General features: G+C 41.9%; 1 protein-coding gene across 15 annotated transcripts; it reads right to left on the bottom strand.

Annotated features, from left to right (window-relative positions):
- Positions 1-73: 73 nt before the first annotated feature.
- On the bottom strand, positions 74-18,554 carry LOC138633054 (sorting nexin-14-like). 15 transcript variants are annotated; one of them, XM_069719037.1, is made up of 32 exons: positions 18,120-18,554; positions 17,765-17,930; positions 17,524-17,644; positions 17,270-17,343; positions 16,756-16,834; positions 16,615-16,658; positions 16,427-16,514; positions 16,258-16,342; positions 16,018-16,174; positions 15,761-15,836; positions 15,505-15,549; positions 15,295-15,375; positions 14,899-15,013; positions 14,215-14,370; positions 13,977-14,101; positions 13,237-13,295; positions 12,670-12,696; positions 11,649-11,795; positions 10,852-10,984; positions 9,107-9,293; positions 8,365-8,448; positions 7,970-8,070; positions 6,287-6,398; positions 6,055-6,095; positions 5,720-5,839; positions 4,878-5,001; positions 4,505-4,669; positions 3,905-4,000; positions 3,659-3,747; positions 2,701-2,757; positions 524-550; positions 74-431 (listed from the first exon to the last, which is right to left on the bottom strand). In XM_069719037.1, the coding sequence occupies exons 2-32, from the start codon at positions 17,899-17,901 to the stop codon at positions 390-392; spliced, it is 2,994 nt and encodes a 997-aa protein (XP_069575138.1). In that variant the 5' UTR covers positions 17,902-17,930; positions 18,120-18,554; the 3' UTR covers positions 74-389. The 15 variants fall into 15 exon arrangements, 11 of the variants coding, with proteins under 11 accessions (XP_069575138.1, XP_069575137.1, XP_069575135.1 ...); XM_069719036.1 differs by having other exon boundaries at positions 74-428; positions 3,659-3,750; XM_069719034.1 differs by having other exon boundaries at positions 3,659-3,750.
- Positions 18,555-18,741: the final 187 nt, after the last annotated feature.

Here is an 18,741-nt window from a genome sequence, read left to right on the forward strand (position 1 = left end):
CCCTAAAAAAACAGGGTTAGGGTTACTCTTAACCCCCTCGCAGTTCGAGTATTCAGATTTGAGACTACAGTAAAGCTACAACCACCAACATCGGCTGTTCAAAAGACTAACACTCCTCCTGTGTTAGTTTTAATTGTTATTAATAGTTTACACAAGGAACACAGTGTCAGTGCAACCTGGTTTTTTTCCCCATTTATTTATGTAATCTATTTTACAAATTAATGACACATACACCAGGAGAAACCGTTTGTGTGTTTCCTCTTCTTGCGGAGGCTGGAATCCAGAACAGTTACTGTACGTGTTAGTTGCAGGTAGCAAGAACAACAAAAGTCTCTGGATTAGTGCAGAACGAGTTCATGTTATCTCATGTTCACAAACTCCTGTTCCCTTTACATCCATGGAGCCATCACAGAGGTCTCCTTCTGTACCTGCTGAGCAAACAGAAACACAGAGTTAGCACAAAAGCAGGCAGTCTTTGTTTAATATTCATATATCAATATAATTTATCATTAAAAATGCTTACGTACAACCCCGTTTCCAAAAAAGTTACCTATAAAATGTAAATAAAAACAGAATGAAAAGATTTTTTTTTTTTTATTATTATTATTGAAAATAGAGCAAAGGGAACATTGTTGAAACTGAGAAATTGTATTTTTTTGAAAGATATATGCTTATTTTGAAAACTTATTTAAACTTTTTTTTTTTTTTAAAACACCGGGTGGAACATCTCACAACTAACTAACTACTTATTTGACAACAAATAAGTAACATTATTGATTATTAAAAAAAAAAAAAGCATTCCAGAGAGGCAGAGTCTCTCCGCAGGACAACCGTATAGGACAGCAATTTTAAAATAATGCTCCTTAATGTAAAATTGCTAAGAATTTGGGTATTTCATCATCTACAGTAATATCATTAAAACATTCAGAGAATCTGAAGAAATCTCTGTACGCAAGGGACAAGGCCAAATACCAATATTTGAAAGCCGTAATTGCCTTGCCCTCAGGCAGCAATGCATTAAAAACAGACACAAATCTGTTGTGGAAATCATTGTCTGGGCTAAGAAACAATTCCAAAAACCATTATCTGTGAACACAATTCATCGCTGCATCCACAAATGCTGGACAAAACTCTACCATTCACAGAAGAAACTGTACATAAACATGAGCCAGAAGGGATATGGTCATCTCTGTGCCAGAGGTCATTTTAGGGCGTACTGGGGTGAAGCGGAAATCTAAATTTGGAGATTCTTTTTGGAAATCATGGATACTGCATCCTGCGGGCTAAAGAGGAGCGGGACTATCTAGCTTGTTATCAGCGCACAGTTGAAAAGCTAGCAGCCATGACGGCACAGGGATGCGTTGGCGCACATGGCGTGGGCAGCTCGCACATCTGGGAAGGAACCATGAATGCTAAACAATATAGTCAGGTTGAGCAGCTGAAATCCCATATCAGGCGAGAATGAGACAACATTTCACTTTCAAAACTCCAGCAACTGGTCTCCGCAGTTCCCAAACATTTACAGAGTGTTGTTCAAAGAAGTAGAAAACACATTGGTGAACATGCTCCAGCCCCAAGTTTTTTGACACGTGTTGCTGGCATCAAATTAGCAAAAAATAAGCATATATTTTTCATAAAAAAATTATATTTTATCAGTTTCAACGTTTGATATATTTTCTTTGGTCTATTTGTAATTAAATCATTTCATTATGCTTTTTTCAAAATAAATACAAATATCTTTGAACTTTTTAAGACAATCCTACACTGACTTCACTACGACACTTTTCTTAGCTAATCTACGTGTCAAGTTTGGGATTTTCTGTCCTTCTTTTAGTTTTTATTTCAGTCTGGTTTTATTTTTAAAGTTCTCCCTCGTTTTGTCGTTTCATTTCCTGCCCGGGTGTGTTTCCCGCTAATTTGATCGTTTTCACCTGTTTCCACTCTGCCATCTCTTCCTCCTGCCTCACCTCTCTGCTCACCTGTTTCCCATTATTAGACCCTGCCTCTGATGTTGTGAGTTTGGATCCTCTCTGCTTTGAATTGTAACACGACAGAACTCTCTTTCTTTTTTTTTCTCTATAAGTCATAACCCGACTTAATTATTGCAAATGCAATGAGTGACTGTCTGATAAAAATTACTTTTATCCCTGATTAAAAGAAAATCAGATATAAAAGAAGGTTTTCAATCTCTGGATCCACAAACTCTTTAAATTCCCTGAAAGCTAAACTTGTCATATCCTTCTGATTTACTGTTGACACCTGAAACGGCAAAAAAAAAAAAAATCAAAAGGACGTTTTTCCATTTTCAAACGAGTTAAATGTGAAATTGAGACGATATGAAATAAAATCCTCTTCATGAAGCAGCAACAGGATTTGGCCATACTTTATGATTGAGCATATTTTGAACATACTTTTTTACTATTAATATATTTTCCCCAAAGATTATACAATAATTTAATGAAGAAGTCTGCATGTACTTTCAATGATCTCTCATTTGTCAGACATCATCATACAGTTTCACATTAATTCAACCAGGCATAATCTTGACCATACAGAACAGGGTTAGGGTTAGTTAATAAATAGATATTTTTTGTCCGTGTTCAAATGTATTCAGAGTTCCCTAGAGACCCTACAAAGGATACGGGGTAAAGATTCAGCCTCTGTATTTCATTATTAAAAACCAAGATGAGCATCTTTTACCTTGTTTAGCTCAGGAAAAAGTTCCTGAATAGCGATGTCCAACAGCACGTATGTCAGCTGAGGAAGGCAAAAAGTAAGGAGAAGATGAAAAGCTTCACAGCCAGAACTCCTTAAATAAAGTATGAAAAAACCACAGAATTACAGGAACATTTTTGTGTTTTGACACATTTCATGTATACGTTGTGATACACAGGAATGAGTGTGTGCTTTCAAAGTCCCTTTTCTTCACAGCTTCCCCTCAGGTCAATGTAACTCACTTTGTCACACCCCGTCAAAGGGCTGTTTGAGAGTTAAGGTTAGAATTAGGTTTAGATTAGGGTTACAGTAAGGGTTGGGGTCAGGGACGAGGGAATGCATTATGTGACTAAATGTCCTCACAAAGATAGCTGTACAAACGTGTGTGTGTGTGTGTGTGTGTGTGTGTGTGTGTGTGTGTGTGTGTGTGTGTGTGTGTGTGTGTGTGTGTGTGTGTGTGTGTGTGTGTGTGTGTGTGTGTGTGAGGAAAAACTGGGATTACAAACAGAAGTTGGTACTTAACCTTCACTGTTACTGTTTTACACATCAATTAATGGCAAACTGTCACTCTCGTCCAAATATTTGGCTCAGGATTTCTACTTCCTGGAATCAAGAGGACATACTCTGTGTTCCAAATTACATATTTCCCTTAGTACACTAACAAATAGGGCTTTTGCATGTTTGGGCTCTTACTGGTGGAGTGCAAGAATTTGGACAGTGTAGTGTTGTCTCAAATCATGTGTGTGTGGGCATGTATTGCTATAGTTGTGTGGACCAATTTTGGTGAAGAACCCTATTTATTAGGGTTAAGACTTGGTTTTAGGATTAAGATTAAAATTAGGTTAGGGTTAAGGTCTAGGGAGGGAATGCATTATGTCAATCAGTGTCCTCACAAGTATAGAGAGACAAGTGTGTGTGTGTGTGTGTATGCGTGTCCTTGTACCTGTTTGTTGAGAACTGGCTGCTGCAGTCCATCGAAGAGAAGATGCACTCCTTCATACTTGGCTTCTTCTCCGATACATTTTCCCAAAACTTCTGAAGAGAAATACCTTGTGATTTCCCAGCCAACACTTTATAAAAAAAAACAAGGCTTGTTCTCACATCTAGACATTAGTCTTGGCAGTCGAGATGCAGGCAGTGAGAAGGTATACAAATTCCAAAAGAATACCTGGAAGGATTGACAGAGTACCTGGAATATATCTCATCATCTCCTCAAACGTCTTCTTGGCCCTCTTCTGCTTGTCTTGGGATGAGCGAGGTGGACTGGTCTCACAGAAAACTGTGTCTGAAAGAGCAAAGAAACGACACAGAATTTCACTTCAATTAATCAAGGAATAGTTGAACAATTTTGAAAAACACACTGCTTCCGCCTTGTACCAGCAACATGACAAAGCGAGGACTACATATACATAGCAGAAACCCAATGTAGACTACAATTAATGCCATGTCCATACGTTCTGCCAGAGCGCACTGAAACGACGTCCTGCCACTTTTTTTTCTCCAACTCAGGACATAAAATGCTGACAGTTCTTTTCATCCGGTTGAAATATATTTACATTTTTTAAGTGATTGAATATCCAATCATCCCTGAAGCGTATTTCATTCAAGAGAGCCGATCAAAAGAAATGAACCGGTCAAAGTTGTCATTTAAGTTTCATTATTCACAAGGTCAAATTGAAGCCTGGTTTTGATCCGCTACCCTTTGCCCTGTTAAAGTTCCTGCAGTAGGTGTTGATGCAAACTGAGCTGTGCTACCGCGCGGTGTGGCGCGAGGCTAACTGCAGTGTACCTCGAAGCAGAGTGATGAGGGAGACGAGCCGGTGCTCCTGGACCACCTGGTTCAGTTTGTACTGGAGGTAGTAATCTGTGTAGGCCTCCAGTGTGTTCTTGAACAGGATCCTGCCGCCCATCAGCAGGTGGTGCAACCAGTCAGGGATGTGGAAGACGACTCGGCCTGAGAGCCACGAGGAAGAAGAGAAAGGGAGGAAGAGCAGGTCCAGGGATGTCATGGCGGTGGTTCCAATTGAACACTTAAAGCAACTTCTAGAAGCTCACTTTAAAAAGAAATCCCACATAACATCCACAACAACCAAGGCAATGCATTAAATACTCGTGATAAATAGGTTGTGATGGACAGACTCCGACAAACAAACTTCACTTACCCACATACATCAAGTAGTCATACAGCCCTTCAACAGTGATCATCTCCATGAAGTAGTTCTGATTGTGCCTCTTCTCTGTCATCTCTGATCGGTTGGCATTGTTTTTGAAGAGATCGTTGAAGAGCTGACGGAGGAGGACGTGCATTTACCTTTAAGACCGAAGCTCTTTAAAACACCCACTGACTCTACTACTCAGTTAAAGAGCATTTCCAGGTACGAGTGACAAACACAGCTCTTCTAAAGTAAATATGCAAAACATTTTCAGTGTATAAGTATAGTCAGAGTATATTCAACATTTTTCAAAATTGTATGGCAAGAAGTTAGTTGCATTTGTCACTGCCAGTTATTCTAGTATGCCAGATAATTTGACATTTTTGTCATTGGCTAAATTGTCAACACTTGCCAAAGCTTTTCAAATCTCATCAACTCAGCCTCTGGCAAGTTCTCAAATGAAATGCCCAAAGCCATATTCAGTCATGTCAGACCTGATAACAATTTGGTGAACTGCCACTACAGACCATATCAGTCAAAATGTGTTAATCCAGAGTGACTGCAGTGACACATTTTTTTCTTATCATGTCAGTAAGATTGGTTGAATAAATCAACACGCTCTGCTTTGGAATTCTTTTTACTTGTTTGATTTCCATTTAAACTTCCCTTTATTTGAAGACTGGACCAGTGGAACACAATCAGTTTAACACTGACTCCAACATTGATACAACAGAAACAAAGTACCATTGTACCCACTTTCTCCAATGATATCTTGGCAGATACTTTGCTCTGAAAAGATGGGCTCGCAGAGAGAGAGAGACAGAGAGAAAGACAAAATTTGGATTGCCAACCTTTTTATCATTTTCTGAGGTGGGGCTCAGGATGGTGAGTTCAGGGCGGCTGGGTTTGGGTTTAGGAGATTCACAGGAGTTGAAGAAGGACTGGATGAAAGGCTCCAGGTGCTGCCCTTTCTGTCGGAATAAACACAGGAGACAATCTGAATAAATTACAATGACAGTATTATTTTTCTCCGATTATTTGTCATAGAAAATGTTAATGGGACTTAAAAAAATACAAAAGTGACATTTACAAATGTTTGTATTAAGAAGGAAGAGATGGGCAATAAATATTCTGCAGTGTCCCCGACCAGACACACAAACACACCACAAAGGAAAGCATTTCTCACCTCTTTTATCAGTTTGCTGGGAACAGACTTAATGATTTTCCCTGTGAAACACAAATACTTTATCTCAGTGATGAGTGGTTCTGTCACATTTTAACTCCGTCCCAGACACAAATATCTTTTGACTGCAACCCAAGGTCAGTCTGATCAAACATTTTCAGTGCACTGGACATGTTAAAACATAATCGGTCTTTGTCACATTCTCTACGTCCAGTTCAGGCAAGACAGACTGTACCGAGGTTCACGTCGGGTAACATCTTGTCCAGGAACTGGGACTCCATACTATGAGGAGACAGGAAGTCGGCCAGGAGCTGGCTGTTGCTCAGCTCCGGGTGCTGCAGAAGTTTCTGCAAAGAAAACAGAAAAAAAACCCACTTCATGTTGTAAATTGTGTTCTTCTATAGTTTAATAGAGCTTGGCTCAAACAGGTGGCTTTAAAATTCATTTTACAAGCTTAGAAGGAAACTGACTAAAAGCAGGTTCAGTATGTCTGGTTACCATGTTGACACATTCAATCACAGATGTTTCAATCATTCTTGGAACTAAACATTTTTATTTTGTCATAAAAAAAAAAATCACTTGCAGAGACTTTAAACCTATTCTGAAATGAGCACTCCACCACAGTGAACATTTTCACTGCTTTTTGTGTTGTCCGAGCAGGAACCATTAAAAAAAAAAAAAACCTCTTTAATGGGACGTTCAGGGATGTTCTGGTTCCAACACACTTGTGAGCTGCTGAAAACGTGTTAGCTGCTGAAAATGTGTTAGCCATGTCGTCTCAAATGACAATCAGCAGTTACGAAAGCGATCTAAATTTGGTCCTTTTTCTGCAATCTTGTTTGAGTCCTTGAACGCACTGCTGCAAAGTGCCGAGTCTGAGCTCTGCCAATCTGTCTTTTCCTCCAGAGCTGCTCTCACGACAGCCAAGAGGCAGAGAGATCATAACTTCTCCATTTAGGAGAGTGAATTGACCTGTCAACGGTCCTGATACACAGTACGAATCGTCCTTCCCTATTTCAGAATGATCACTTTTCAGTTGTTTTTTTTCTGAAATTGGATGTAAAGTGTTTTTGAAGCACAAGAACTGAGACAGTACAATTTAATCTTGATGGCAAACTGTCACTCTCATCCAGGATTTCTACTTCCTGGAATCAAGAGGACATACTCTGTGTTCCAAATTACATATTTCCCTTAGTACACTAACAAATAGGGCTTTTGCATGTTCGGGCTCTTACTGGTGGAGTGCAAGAATTTGGACAGTGTAGTGTTGTCTCAAATCATACTGTGTGGAAATAACCCTGGCAAGTGAATACATCACCCCACCCAGCCCCCACCCCAACATATCTGCAGCTTTAATTATTTAACCCAGAAGTGCATGTGTTTTTCTGTCCTCTGTTTACAACACTCAATAAACACACTGATAGCTCCAGTCCAGCAGCAGTATGATGCTAATTAGTGCTGCCCCTTCCTCTACGTAGCCGAGATGGCGACCTTTCAGGGTGAACGGTGTCCAATGTTTCACACTTATTTTGAGTGCATCATCCGGGTACTTGCGGCGCACTGCATGTTTCTGTACTTGACAGTGCGAACGCACTTATGCTCTCAAAACAGTGAGTGTTTGCGGGTAAATACGTCGTTTGGAACACAGTCATAATCAATCCAATTTAACTTGTGTACGAAAGACAAAAAAACTTAATTCCCATTTTGCTTTTGAACGGTGTGACATTGAACATATGACTCCACTTCCATTGCACAGCGGTCACAGTGAGTTGAAATAATCTTAATCTCTCCACAGAAACAGAGAATCAGAGGACTCTTGTTAAATTGCGTCTCTTCTCCAGACCTATACATCTATATTATTTCTATCTGTCTTATACAATTCAGAAGCAAAGACTTAAAAGTGTCATCTGATATCCACCTGAAGGTACTCCTCGAACTCCTCCCGTTTGGATGTGAGAAACTCGTAATTCTTGGGGCCGATTATTCTCTTCGAGGGCAACTGCGCGTCTGGAAATGAGCCTACAGAGAGTATAAAATTTGACACAGAGGGACACTGAAATAATGATGAAAAGGACAAGCTCCCCTTACCTTCTTAACCTAAAATACAGGTGTGGTTTGCAAGACCCTAAATGATGCAACAGGGCCATTAAACTTTTCTAACTTCTAAAATTTCAGTTCACTTGGAGGTGAATTCCCCGGAATCCATAAGATGTTCTAATGGAAAATTCATTTCTTATGACGATGAATGAACAAAAGAACAGCCGGCATGCCTTCCTCACGCAAACCGCAGCAACGATGTGCAGAACAACCTACCATGAAACTCAGTGAGCTTTGATTCAAAGACGTAGAACTCCAGATATCTTCTGTACACAGACCAGTGCTCAGTCTCGTGTCCCACTGCAGGAGAACAAACAATAACATTTAATCAGTAAGAACTCCAGTTAACACATAATCGATTCCACACAAAAGAGCTATTTATGTCAGTAGCTCCAAATGGCAGCGGAAGGTAACTGTTCAGTTTCAATCTTCTGGGATGTCAGTAAGTCATTTTAACTGCCTTTAATGATTTACACAAAAAATGACAAAACAAAACCTATCTAACAACAACTTTTCAGGAACCTTTGTCCCTGTTAATCACACATTAACAGGGGGGAAATCCAGCACCAGAAATCTGTGGCATCTTGTTTATCGGCTGTTATCTGTACTTTCATTTAATAAATAATTGTATTTTTACTTTACGATCTGCTCCTGTTTATTGTTACAAGTCCTAAAAACTCGTTTTCTCACTCAACATTATATCGTAGCTATTGTGCCGCTACATGAACATAGTTATGTGTGTAGTTACTGAATAATAAAAAATAATAATAATAATAATAATAATAATGAAAAAACACCTTAAAGTAACATCCCAAGTCAAATTCTTACTCCAATTGCAAAATTAGATCCCACCAGAAGAATGACTCGGCATACTCTAAACATCGTGCAGCGGGGCAGAACGACCTCAATCAAGGGCTCTTTAAGTTAGACAGAAGAGAAAAGGTCCACGGAGCCTCACCTGCCTTCCGGTCATTGCGCTCCACATCGATGCAGAACACAGGAATCCTCTCCCTCTTTACGTCGTCGTCGTAGAAATCGATGTATGGGATGGTGATGTTCCAGGCTGAGAGGTTTCGGGGGGTGCTCGGAGTGGAGGCGGCCTCCATGGGGGAGTCATCCTCCAGCACCATCATGGCTTCCTCCACCTTGAATGGAGGGAAGTGACAGAGGTTAAGGTCAAGTCGAAGGAGTCTTTGGGAGTATGGTCGAAACAGCTGCTGCTGGGACGCAGAGAACTGCAAGTAAAGAGTGAAAAGAAAAAAGAAATGTTTTCAATGGCATCATGTACAGTTCAAAGGTCACTACTGGATGAAGAGTTCCTTTGTTTTAAAGGATCTGACATACCATTCAAGTGTGTTTATCTTTACGTATAGAGTATGCCTATCACATTTACAATGCATTGTCTTCACAGTAAATTTGAATATGGAGGAAAGTTTGAATTAAAGGACGTGTGGAATTAAGGGAATTAAGGGAAATGCAAAAGTAAACACAGGATATCCCCATAATTTAGATACAGGACACGCAATTTAAAGAACTATGTGCAAACATTACTCAGTGAAGCACATTTGAGATGCTAAGATTAGAACATAGTTAGAGTTTAGATGTCTAAACTGCGGCCGGGATGTGATTGAATGAGAAATTTGGGAGTGGTTGGGCAAATATCTTAAACTCCCCGGAGAATGCAGGTGGAGGCTGTTGGTGGAAAGGGGTGAGATGTGAAGTTTTTGCAGCTTATATACATCGGCAAATTGGGTATTATTCGTATGTCAGATGAGTATGGCGTATGAGGCATGTAGAGCGGAGAAGCTCAGGCTGAACTAGCTTGCAAGCGTCGCTCATTTTAATCAGCGGGTGGGAACCAAACACACCTGTTTAATTTCTCTCATTGAAAGAGGATGTTTAGTCCTTTTCCAAATCCTCTCCAGTTGTTTCACAGGGGAAATATACTTGCTCTTTGAAACCGACAAAACCCGCTGTCAACTGAGCATGTGAACTCATCGTCGTCACACATGACGCTGTTGAAAGCCCCATAAGCTTTTTCAAGATTCATTTCCCATTTGGTATAATCACACAGGCCAGACTAGGGGTTTTTAATATCGGACTGAACATAAAGGATAACGCTTCAGTGGGACAAGAGGATATACTTGCGTGCAGGAAATGCTTTTGTCAAACTAGGAAGCAAAGGTCCTGACAGTCAGAGAAATGGTGGAAACATTAAAGATCGGTTGGTTTTCCAGAATTTTCTCTTTCTGGAATCATGTGGATGTCATGAACTCCAGACAGCAGCGATCCGGCGCTGAAACCTGAGATATCACTAAATAGGAAAACTCTGTGGAGTTCACAAGTGGAAGGCAGGTTCGGTCAACTGTGTGGCTTTCCTTTCTTTACTCCAACGCCACCATGTGGCAGTTAACGTATTAGTGTAAATGAGTGCTTTACTTTGCCATCTCTGTTTTGCAGTGGGGTTGACTGATTGAGAAAAAGTCCAAATTGTGCAGATTTTTTTTGTGTTTACTTTGAGTAAATTTGACATGTTGCTTTAAACTTGCCGTGCAGAATGAATCGGAGAAACCTCTACATTTGTAAGTGTGAGGAACAAACACAGGAACAGGCATTTATATCACATAATCCTTTGAGCCTTATAACCAACACTTTCATTATCTAAAAAGGAGTGTTTAGACTTTTTTTTAAGATCTGCCTCACCATGTCATCCTCTCCTTCTACCAATCCATAGGATGGCAGCATGGCTCCCTCCATGGTTGTGCTCTTGAACACTCCTTTGATCTTACTGCCAATGCGGCTGATCCCGAAGGACTCGCCCCTCTTTGACGTGCTCCTGCAGTACGAACAGGGAGGATATTAAGCAGTGAGTGATGGAGGAAATGCGCACGGCTCCAGCAAGACGCATGCAGCTCAAGAGAAGTGACAGGGAAGGAACGATAAAGGAGAAGAAGCAGCGAACTGTGTCATGACTGTGCACGGGAGAGAAAGCTAAGGTAGCCAAACCCAAGCCAAACTGTCACATCACAGTAATCTTACAATGAAATGCCCGGGTTGCTGGTAAAGCGCTGCAAGAGCCAAAAGCAAACACAGCACAAAGCAGGTGAGCGGTGATTTCATGAACCGACGTCTCGTTCGAGGGGATCACAAATTTGAATGATTACAGAAATGCTGTGTGATCTGTGACCGGTCAAAACCAGAAGAGGCACACGACATCACAGGTGCTCCGTGTGAGAGCCCCTTAGATTGAGATCAGCGATCTACACAAAGAGCTGCGTATAGAAACGTCACTGCATTGTCAAAAACATGAGGCGAGGTTTTTTTTTTTTTTTTTTTTTTTACCACAACAACTTGGAGGGAGGACATATAAACAAATTAAAAACCCATGCATCAGCCCCACCATGCAGGCGTCTGGGAGGGGCTGGGGTCACACGGTGGGAAAGTGGACAGGATGACATCACACTGAGCGACCTGTGACACACAGATGGACCCTGACTTACTTGGGTGATGAGTGGCGGTGGGATAGCGAGCCGTATGGGAAGTTTGTGAACGTGGACTGGGCATGGAGGGAGTTAAAAGATGCAGGTGAAGAGCTGCCAGAGGCGGTGAACAGTGAGGACGGGGACTCGGGGCTCCAGTCCCAGGAACTATAAGCAGAACAGGGTCACATCCCGGATGGGGCAGGAGGAAGGGAGAGGACCATGGATCATACCGGGGGCAGTGCAGTGTGACGGGTACAGAATCAGAGTGGACATACAGTCACAGACACAGCACGGTGGTGGCAGTACCGAGACGGAGCACCGGGCAGACAGACGGGCAGAGTGGAGGGGGTTTCTCCGTTGCAGATGTGGAGGGAGTTTAGGCTCTGATTTGGTCACGGTTCATGAATGTAAATGTATGAATGCGCTAGTGGAAGCCATTTTCTGCTGTCTCATCTATCATCTTTGAGTGGCATAATTGATGCTGCTTTGAAAACTGCCTTCATAACAAGATCGCTTTCGGTGTCAGATGCAACAAAAAAAACAAAAAAAAAACAGAAACTTAAAATGATTTAATGTCCTCTTCCGAGTTTTCCTGATGTTTAATTTTGGTAGTTTTGGAATAACCCAAACTTTGGGGTTGCTGAGAAAATCAGTAAAACTGAAGCCTAAGGCGGCAAGACTCCTGATGAGCTTGATTAACAATATGATTAATGATGACCCATGCTATGATTAGCATGATTAGCTGATTCAGGTCACTTTTCTCAATTGTAGCTCATTTGCATTTACAGCACAAACACCAAATAAAACACATTTGGCCATGAAATTAGATTAGCAACCAAATGACATATCATGATCTGATTATCAGCGGGCGCTGACTGAACTGAAGCCCTGACTGCAGCGGGCCCAGGGCATGGTGAATTTGTTAAAATGGCAGTACATTGTCCTCTTTAGTCAAGAATGAGGTGTATTTTTGAATCTTGCGTGCAGCACTGCTCAGCCAGCCACTGTTTTGATCAGCACACTGATGCCTTATACTCACCGAATGTCATCCAAACTGAGGCTATTTCTGGAACAATATGTACAAGGAGTTACTGACAGGGCCCCGTGGCCACAGACACACCACACCCCGCGATAGAAAACATAACAGTCGATCCCTGCGCTCAAGTCGGTTTACTTCTCATTCTAGTTTTATTTTACCGCAAACAAGCCTAATTCTTTTCTCTTTTTTTTTTTTCTAATTTACAGCTTATTTTTTTAGAATATATTAAAAGTAAAAAAAAAAGGGAATTCATGTCCATATTTAAAGCAGCTGGCGCATACTATATCCTGCCTTCACAGTGCAGTGGCTGTGGGGGTACAGTGAGGAGTGACCTTTTAAAGAAAAAGTTTCACAATTTATCTGTGAAAACAGAAACAAATTAAAGGAACTTGAGGTGGATGTGAAAGAAAACACAGCATTGTTCAGCCTGAACAATACACTACCGGCGAGCCATTTTGTGCTTTAATTATTTTCTGTTTCGAGGTGATAAAACGTCACACGTGAATCATTACACTAAACTTTTATTTTGTTACACGCAAACACACAAACGGGTAAAGTGAAACCGACCTGCTCATCTTGGAGTTCCTGGCAGGGGACTCGGCCCCTCTCAGAAGCTGGCGAAAGTACTGAGGGAAGACGTGGAAAGAGGAAACAAATGTATGTAAAGGTCACGGCAATAAAAACACGTCAAATGCAAATGCTGGTACAGTAGATAAGCCAAATTAAAGAAACATGCTGTATCTAATGACCTTTTATGCTTAAATAATAATCACAGGCGCCCTGTTTTTTTTTGTTTTTTTTATGGGCAGGAACAGGAGCAGCAAGAAAATATCAAGTAATATCACGTTATTTTCCAGACACTATTTTCATGCAGGGCAGTTGCCTGCTGTGGACAATGGCTGCGCTCCGGTCCACCCAGTTGTATTCAATGAAACTGCCTGTGAGGGGTGAAATCCGGCTTGGCAGCTTGGCATAGCGCCAGCGTCGGCTCATTGGCCAGTTGTGCGCCTGGTATTGATGACAAGGCCGATAGTGGTTGGTGGCTGAGGGATCGGAAGAGGATAGCGCAACTGAGTCAACGAATTCCAAATCAGGCTGTAATTTCAGCGTTTGCCAGATATCGTTTCGCCACATCTGAGACAATCAAAATACTAACGGTGGAAAGATGTGAACATTCAGTCTGTGCCGCAACGAGCATATTTTTTTTTTTTTAACAAGGAGTATTTAGAAATCTGAACAGACGGATGGAAGATTACATGAAAGAGGTGATTAATACATTTGGTTGCGCCATTGAGTGAGATGCTGACCTCGTCACTGTGACAGAACATGGGGGTAAAAACATTCTCCAGGAGGGAGAGGACGTGCTCGTAGGCTTCAAACAAGCACCTCATGGTCTGCAGTTTCACCACCTGCGTGTACGGGCCCTCAGCAACTGGGAAGTTAAACAATAACAGGTTAACGACACGCATATTAATTAGCAAATACGTGTGCTTGTTTAGGATATGTTCATTTTTTGTGATTCACTAAAGACCCCTGTTCACATACTGTTGCGTATTTCCTCCACTATAAAGGGGTCGAAGCGGATCTTGTCGACGCTCTCGTCCAAGCAGTAGGCCTCGTAGATCTTCTTCACCTCCTCGTGAAGCAGCATCTTCTCTGAGTCAGACAGCTCGGGGCACAAAATCCTGTCGTTGAATTCCTCTGAGAAGTTAACAAGAGGCAGACGTTGAGGTCTCGGCCATCCGTGTGTGGTGTGGCATCCAAGTGTGTCGACACTGCACACAGGTTTTGGTGAGTTTTGCTCATCATTTCAGACAAACTGAGTTGTCGGGTGGTGAAAACAAATGGAAAGTGAGGAACGTATTGCAAACTTTATATTTAGAAGTTTGAAAAATCTAAATTTTAGGTAGTGTTTAGCCTACTGCGGGTGTGGTACAAAATCAAATCATCTCGTAGCTTTTAATTCATTAAAAGAACATGTGGTTCCGTTGTAACCTTGGTTCTTTGAGTGGCGAAACTATCTCTCCATCTCATACATGTGAAATCTGTAACAGAGTGGAGAGATCGTCTTACGACGATAGGGAACATGTGGTTACGCTGTGACCTTGGTTCTCTGAGGGAAGGGACTGTCTCTCCACTCCGTTTTAGGATTTTATATTGGAGAGATAGTCTCGAGACGGTAGAGGACCAGGTTTGACTCGACATCTGAAAGGAATGGGAAACACGTACCAACTGCAAGGCAGAACTGGAGCACATGCACGGCTCCTTCCTGCTTTAGGAAGTTCATGAAACGAAAGAGAAGGTCTTGCTGTTCTCGGATTTCCTTCAACTCCAGCTTCAGCACCTGATGTGAGAGAGGGCAGCAGGAAATGCAGTCTAGTAAACAGCTAACAGACACAGTGCACCGCAAACCATTCTTTGATATGTTCCTCCTACTTCTTAATATGTTCAGTGAGGCCTTTACACCAGGCTGTGCTTGTTGTTATTATTATACTATCCAGTGGCTTATAGGGCAGCTGGCTTTTCTATGTTTTGGAGGTTGTATGAAATTCTTTTCTTTTTTTTATTATTATTATTATTATTATTATTATTATTACATTCCTCTGGATTGCATGAAACACTTACTGAGGGCTTTTTGTTGCGAATATCAGAGTACTTTTCTAGGAAAGGAACCAACGTGGAGGTGGGCTCTGTGGGTACTTCAGGCTGGAGGGGCAAAAGTAGACAGCAAACGTGTTCACCTTTTTTGTACATATATTACATACACGCTACAGAAATGAATACACAGAATGTAAATGAAACTGTGCATCAGCTCCCATTTCAACATTTACTTACAGGAGAGTTGTCGATGAATATTAAAAGCAGATGATTCACTGTGTCCTGAAATTTAAAAAAAGCAGCCAGTTAAGTTCACACACAACAGTTTCGATTTGACGTGTTTGGACAGACACATCTTTGCATGCTTACGGTAAATTAACATTATTAAACTAACTACAGATCAAATTTAGTCTTAAACTCACAAACTGTATCAACAGAAGTCTTTGAGTGAAAACCGCTTTGAATTCCTGCCCCTTAATATGTCTACACTCACAGGATCAGCCAAGTAGTCCATTGAAGGAAGGAAGACAGAACCAGCCAAGACTTCTCTTATCAGGAGAGTAAGAGATCTGAGAGGAGCGAAGAGATACAGCAGCAGGAAAGAAAGAGGAAAGAATGATCCTTATCTAGTTTTGTATGGTTGGTCATACTCTCTCTTTTGGGGTACAAAACAGTACACTCATGATGCGACTTACTTTGACAAATATCAGGCCGCGGGACACGGCCTTTACTTTCGCAGCAGTGACTTACCTGCAGTCTGTAGCTTTGGGCGGCAGGATGTACGGGAAAAGCATCTCAGTCAGGTTTCGGAGATAAAGTAGCTCATCTCTGCGACTGCGAAGTGCCACATGGAGATCAGGACCATATTCCTCCAGGGCAGCTTGTTGGAGATACTGCGCGTTCTTCACTACGCACAAAAGCATAAAAAGTTAGGTTTCATCCTGTGGACACAATTAAAATGTCTCTGTGCGGTGATCATATCAGCGATACCTTTCTGCCTCGCTTTGCTAATAATTTCTATGTGCTTCATGGACACTTTGAGAAGCTTTTTTGTGATGAGGGATGCAACATCCACCTGTGAGAGAAAAAAAAAAAAAAAAGATTAATATTCACTCAATTATTATCATGAGATTTCAGCTCAGTACAGTCTGATTGTCACCTTCTGGGTTCGGCGAACCAACACAGCTGCAAAGAACCGCAGAGTCACTCTCAGCTCGTCGACGAATGCCTCATCATCTGTGACGTCTCTGATGGAGAAACACTGTCCAGTCACTTCTATCCCCAAATGTAATATATCATACCACAGATTGTATTATAAAAGACAAAAATATTCATAACAGGTCTTACCTGTACCAAGGATAAACAAAATTTTCCAGAACAAGCTCCAGAATCTTGAAAAATAAAACAAAGTTGGATTAAGCGACAGGTCATTGATTTTTTTTATTTTTTATTTGACATTGGTTTCTAAAAGATTGATGTCTGAATTACCTCTGAAAGAGAAGCATCCACCTTTGAAGGCACTTTCAGGTCAAGCCACGGCTGATAGTTCTCCAGTAACAGAGTTGGTCTGTCATTAAAAACATCAGAAAAAGAAAATAAAACAACAACAACAGTATTTTCCACAGAGGAAAGCGTCAGAATGGCGTCTAACCACTAGAGTGCAGTGTAACACCCCCTATAACCTGATCAACAACAGTCATGCAAAGAATGCATGTTTACAAATCAAATATAATAAGGTTAAAGCAAAATTACATAAAGACGCTCTCTTCATTGAATCCAGAGGACTGTTTTTCTTGTTTGGCTTACTGATTCCTTCCGAAGTACAGTAATCGCTTTATTTGATTTGTACCCTTTCTGCTAGTAAACCCAGAATATGCAGTAATAGCCATGTCTGAGTGTATCTTGTCAGTATAACTACTGCTGACGCAAATGTTTAGGTCATAACGCCAACACAACCACTTCCTCAGCTACCTCTACACTGCAACATAACCGGGTCACTCACCTGTGCCTTTTGCATTTGATTTTCCCGCAAACGGCACAGCTGTGGCCCAGTGGGAACAGCTCCTGCTGGTAGGACTGAAAGGGAAAGTTACATGGAAATCAAGCACAGCACACTGCAGTTGCTGAGTGTCCTGTCTCCTGATGCATCCGTCAACAGCACCAGCAAACGTCATCAAAGTCGTATTAATGGAACCATCACATTTGTGGCACTGCGAGTCCCACGGCTCTCATCTGTTCAGCTGCCCTCTGACCTACCTTGATCGTTGGTTTAATGGAGACAAAGATGTTGGGCAGCAGAGACTCTGGTCCCAGTGAGCAGTAGAAAGTGACAACTCCAGCCAGGAAAGACCAAAACACCATTATGATGTGAATATATCTGTAAAAAAAAAAAAAAAAAAAAATTAAAAAAAAAAACATCCCAGCATACGCAGTGAATACATGTCAGGGATGTTGCCTGCGGGTGACATTGATGGGGATAACGGTAGTGTGCACGTACCTATTTAAAAGCACGGTGGACAGCAGCAGGACGAGCAGCAGAAAGCAGAAGACTGGATACTGCCGGCCCAGCTCTCTGACCCGGTCCAGCTTCACCCTGCGTCTTATTTTCTGCAGATAAGCCCTGATGCACCCCATCCTCGTCTGTGGACATGCAGCCTTACAGCCTGCAATAATAATAAAAGCACGGACTGTGACGCGACAGCAACAAATAACTAAAGGGCGTGCAGGAGCGACGCAGAGCTACACCCACCGCACGTCTACGCGCGTCCAGAACTGCGCATCTCTTTTCGCTTTTGACCTACTATGCCGGTTCCAGTGATTTCATTCCTCCGGCACTTACTTACTTTACTTACTGTAAGAGTGCGGCGGACGTCGCGGGTCGTCTCGCACTGTAGTCCGGCATCGACACCATCGTGAATTTGCAGAAAATATTTCGCAAGGGGCCGCCTCCTAAATTTTTTTTTTTTTTTTTGCAGGACAAGCGGCGAGGTGGCGTACACAGCTGGAAGCCGCTGGCGGATTAGTGGAAATTACACGGCATCATTTGCACGCAGACTGCACGACAAAAGCCTTGTGGCGGGGGTCGCTGCGTGGATAATGGCTGCGCCGCTCCGACGGTCATTTCGGCGGCTGCCGCCTGGTTGTCAGCGCCGGAGACGCGTGATGTCACCTCCGCTGCGCTCCCAGCAGCGGCGGCGGCAGCTTCTGGCTCCTGTAGTTCAGCTTCTGTATAACAAGTGTTGTATGATAATATTCTCTTCGTTGGGAATAATAACACACGACGAGCTGGCCTGATTTGAGAGATGTCAGTGGAGCCCTTTTTTTTTTTTTGAGGCACCATTATATTTCGACGGTAACGGACTCCGGGCGCATTAATATTAGTAGCAGCCCAAAATGTTTTACGTCCCGACCAGCAGTCCACTAACAAAGGGTGTTCAGTTAATCACGAAGGATTGAAAGAACCAGAAAATATTC

This window comes from Brachyistius frenatus, unplaced genomic scaffold, assembly GCF_029030835.1.
Source record: "Brachyistius frenatus isolate BFR_SWC_R1_liver_20210118 unplaced genomic scaffold, ASM2903083v1 Contig_204, whole genome shotgun sequence".
Lineage (NCBI taxonomy): Eukaryota > Metazoa > Chordata > Actinopteri > Embiotocidae > Brachyistius > Brachyistius frenatus.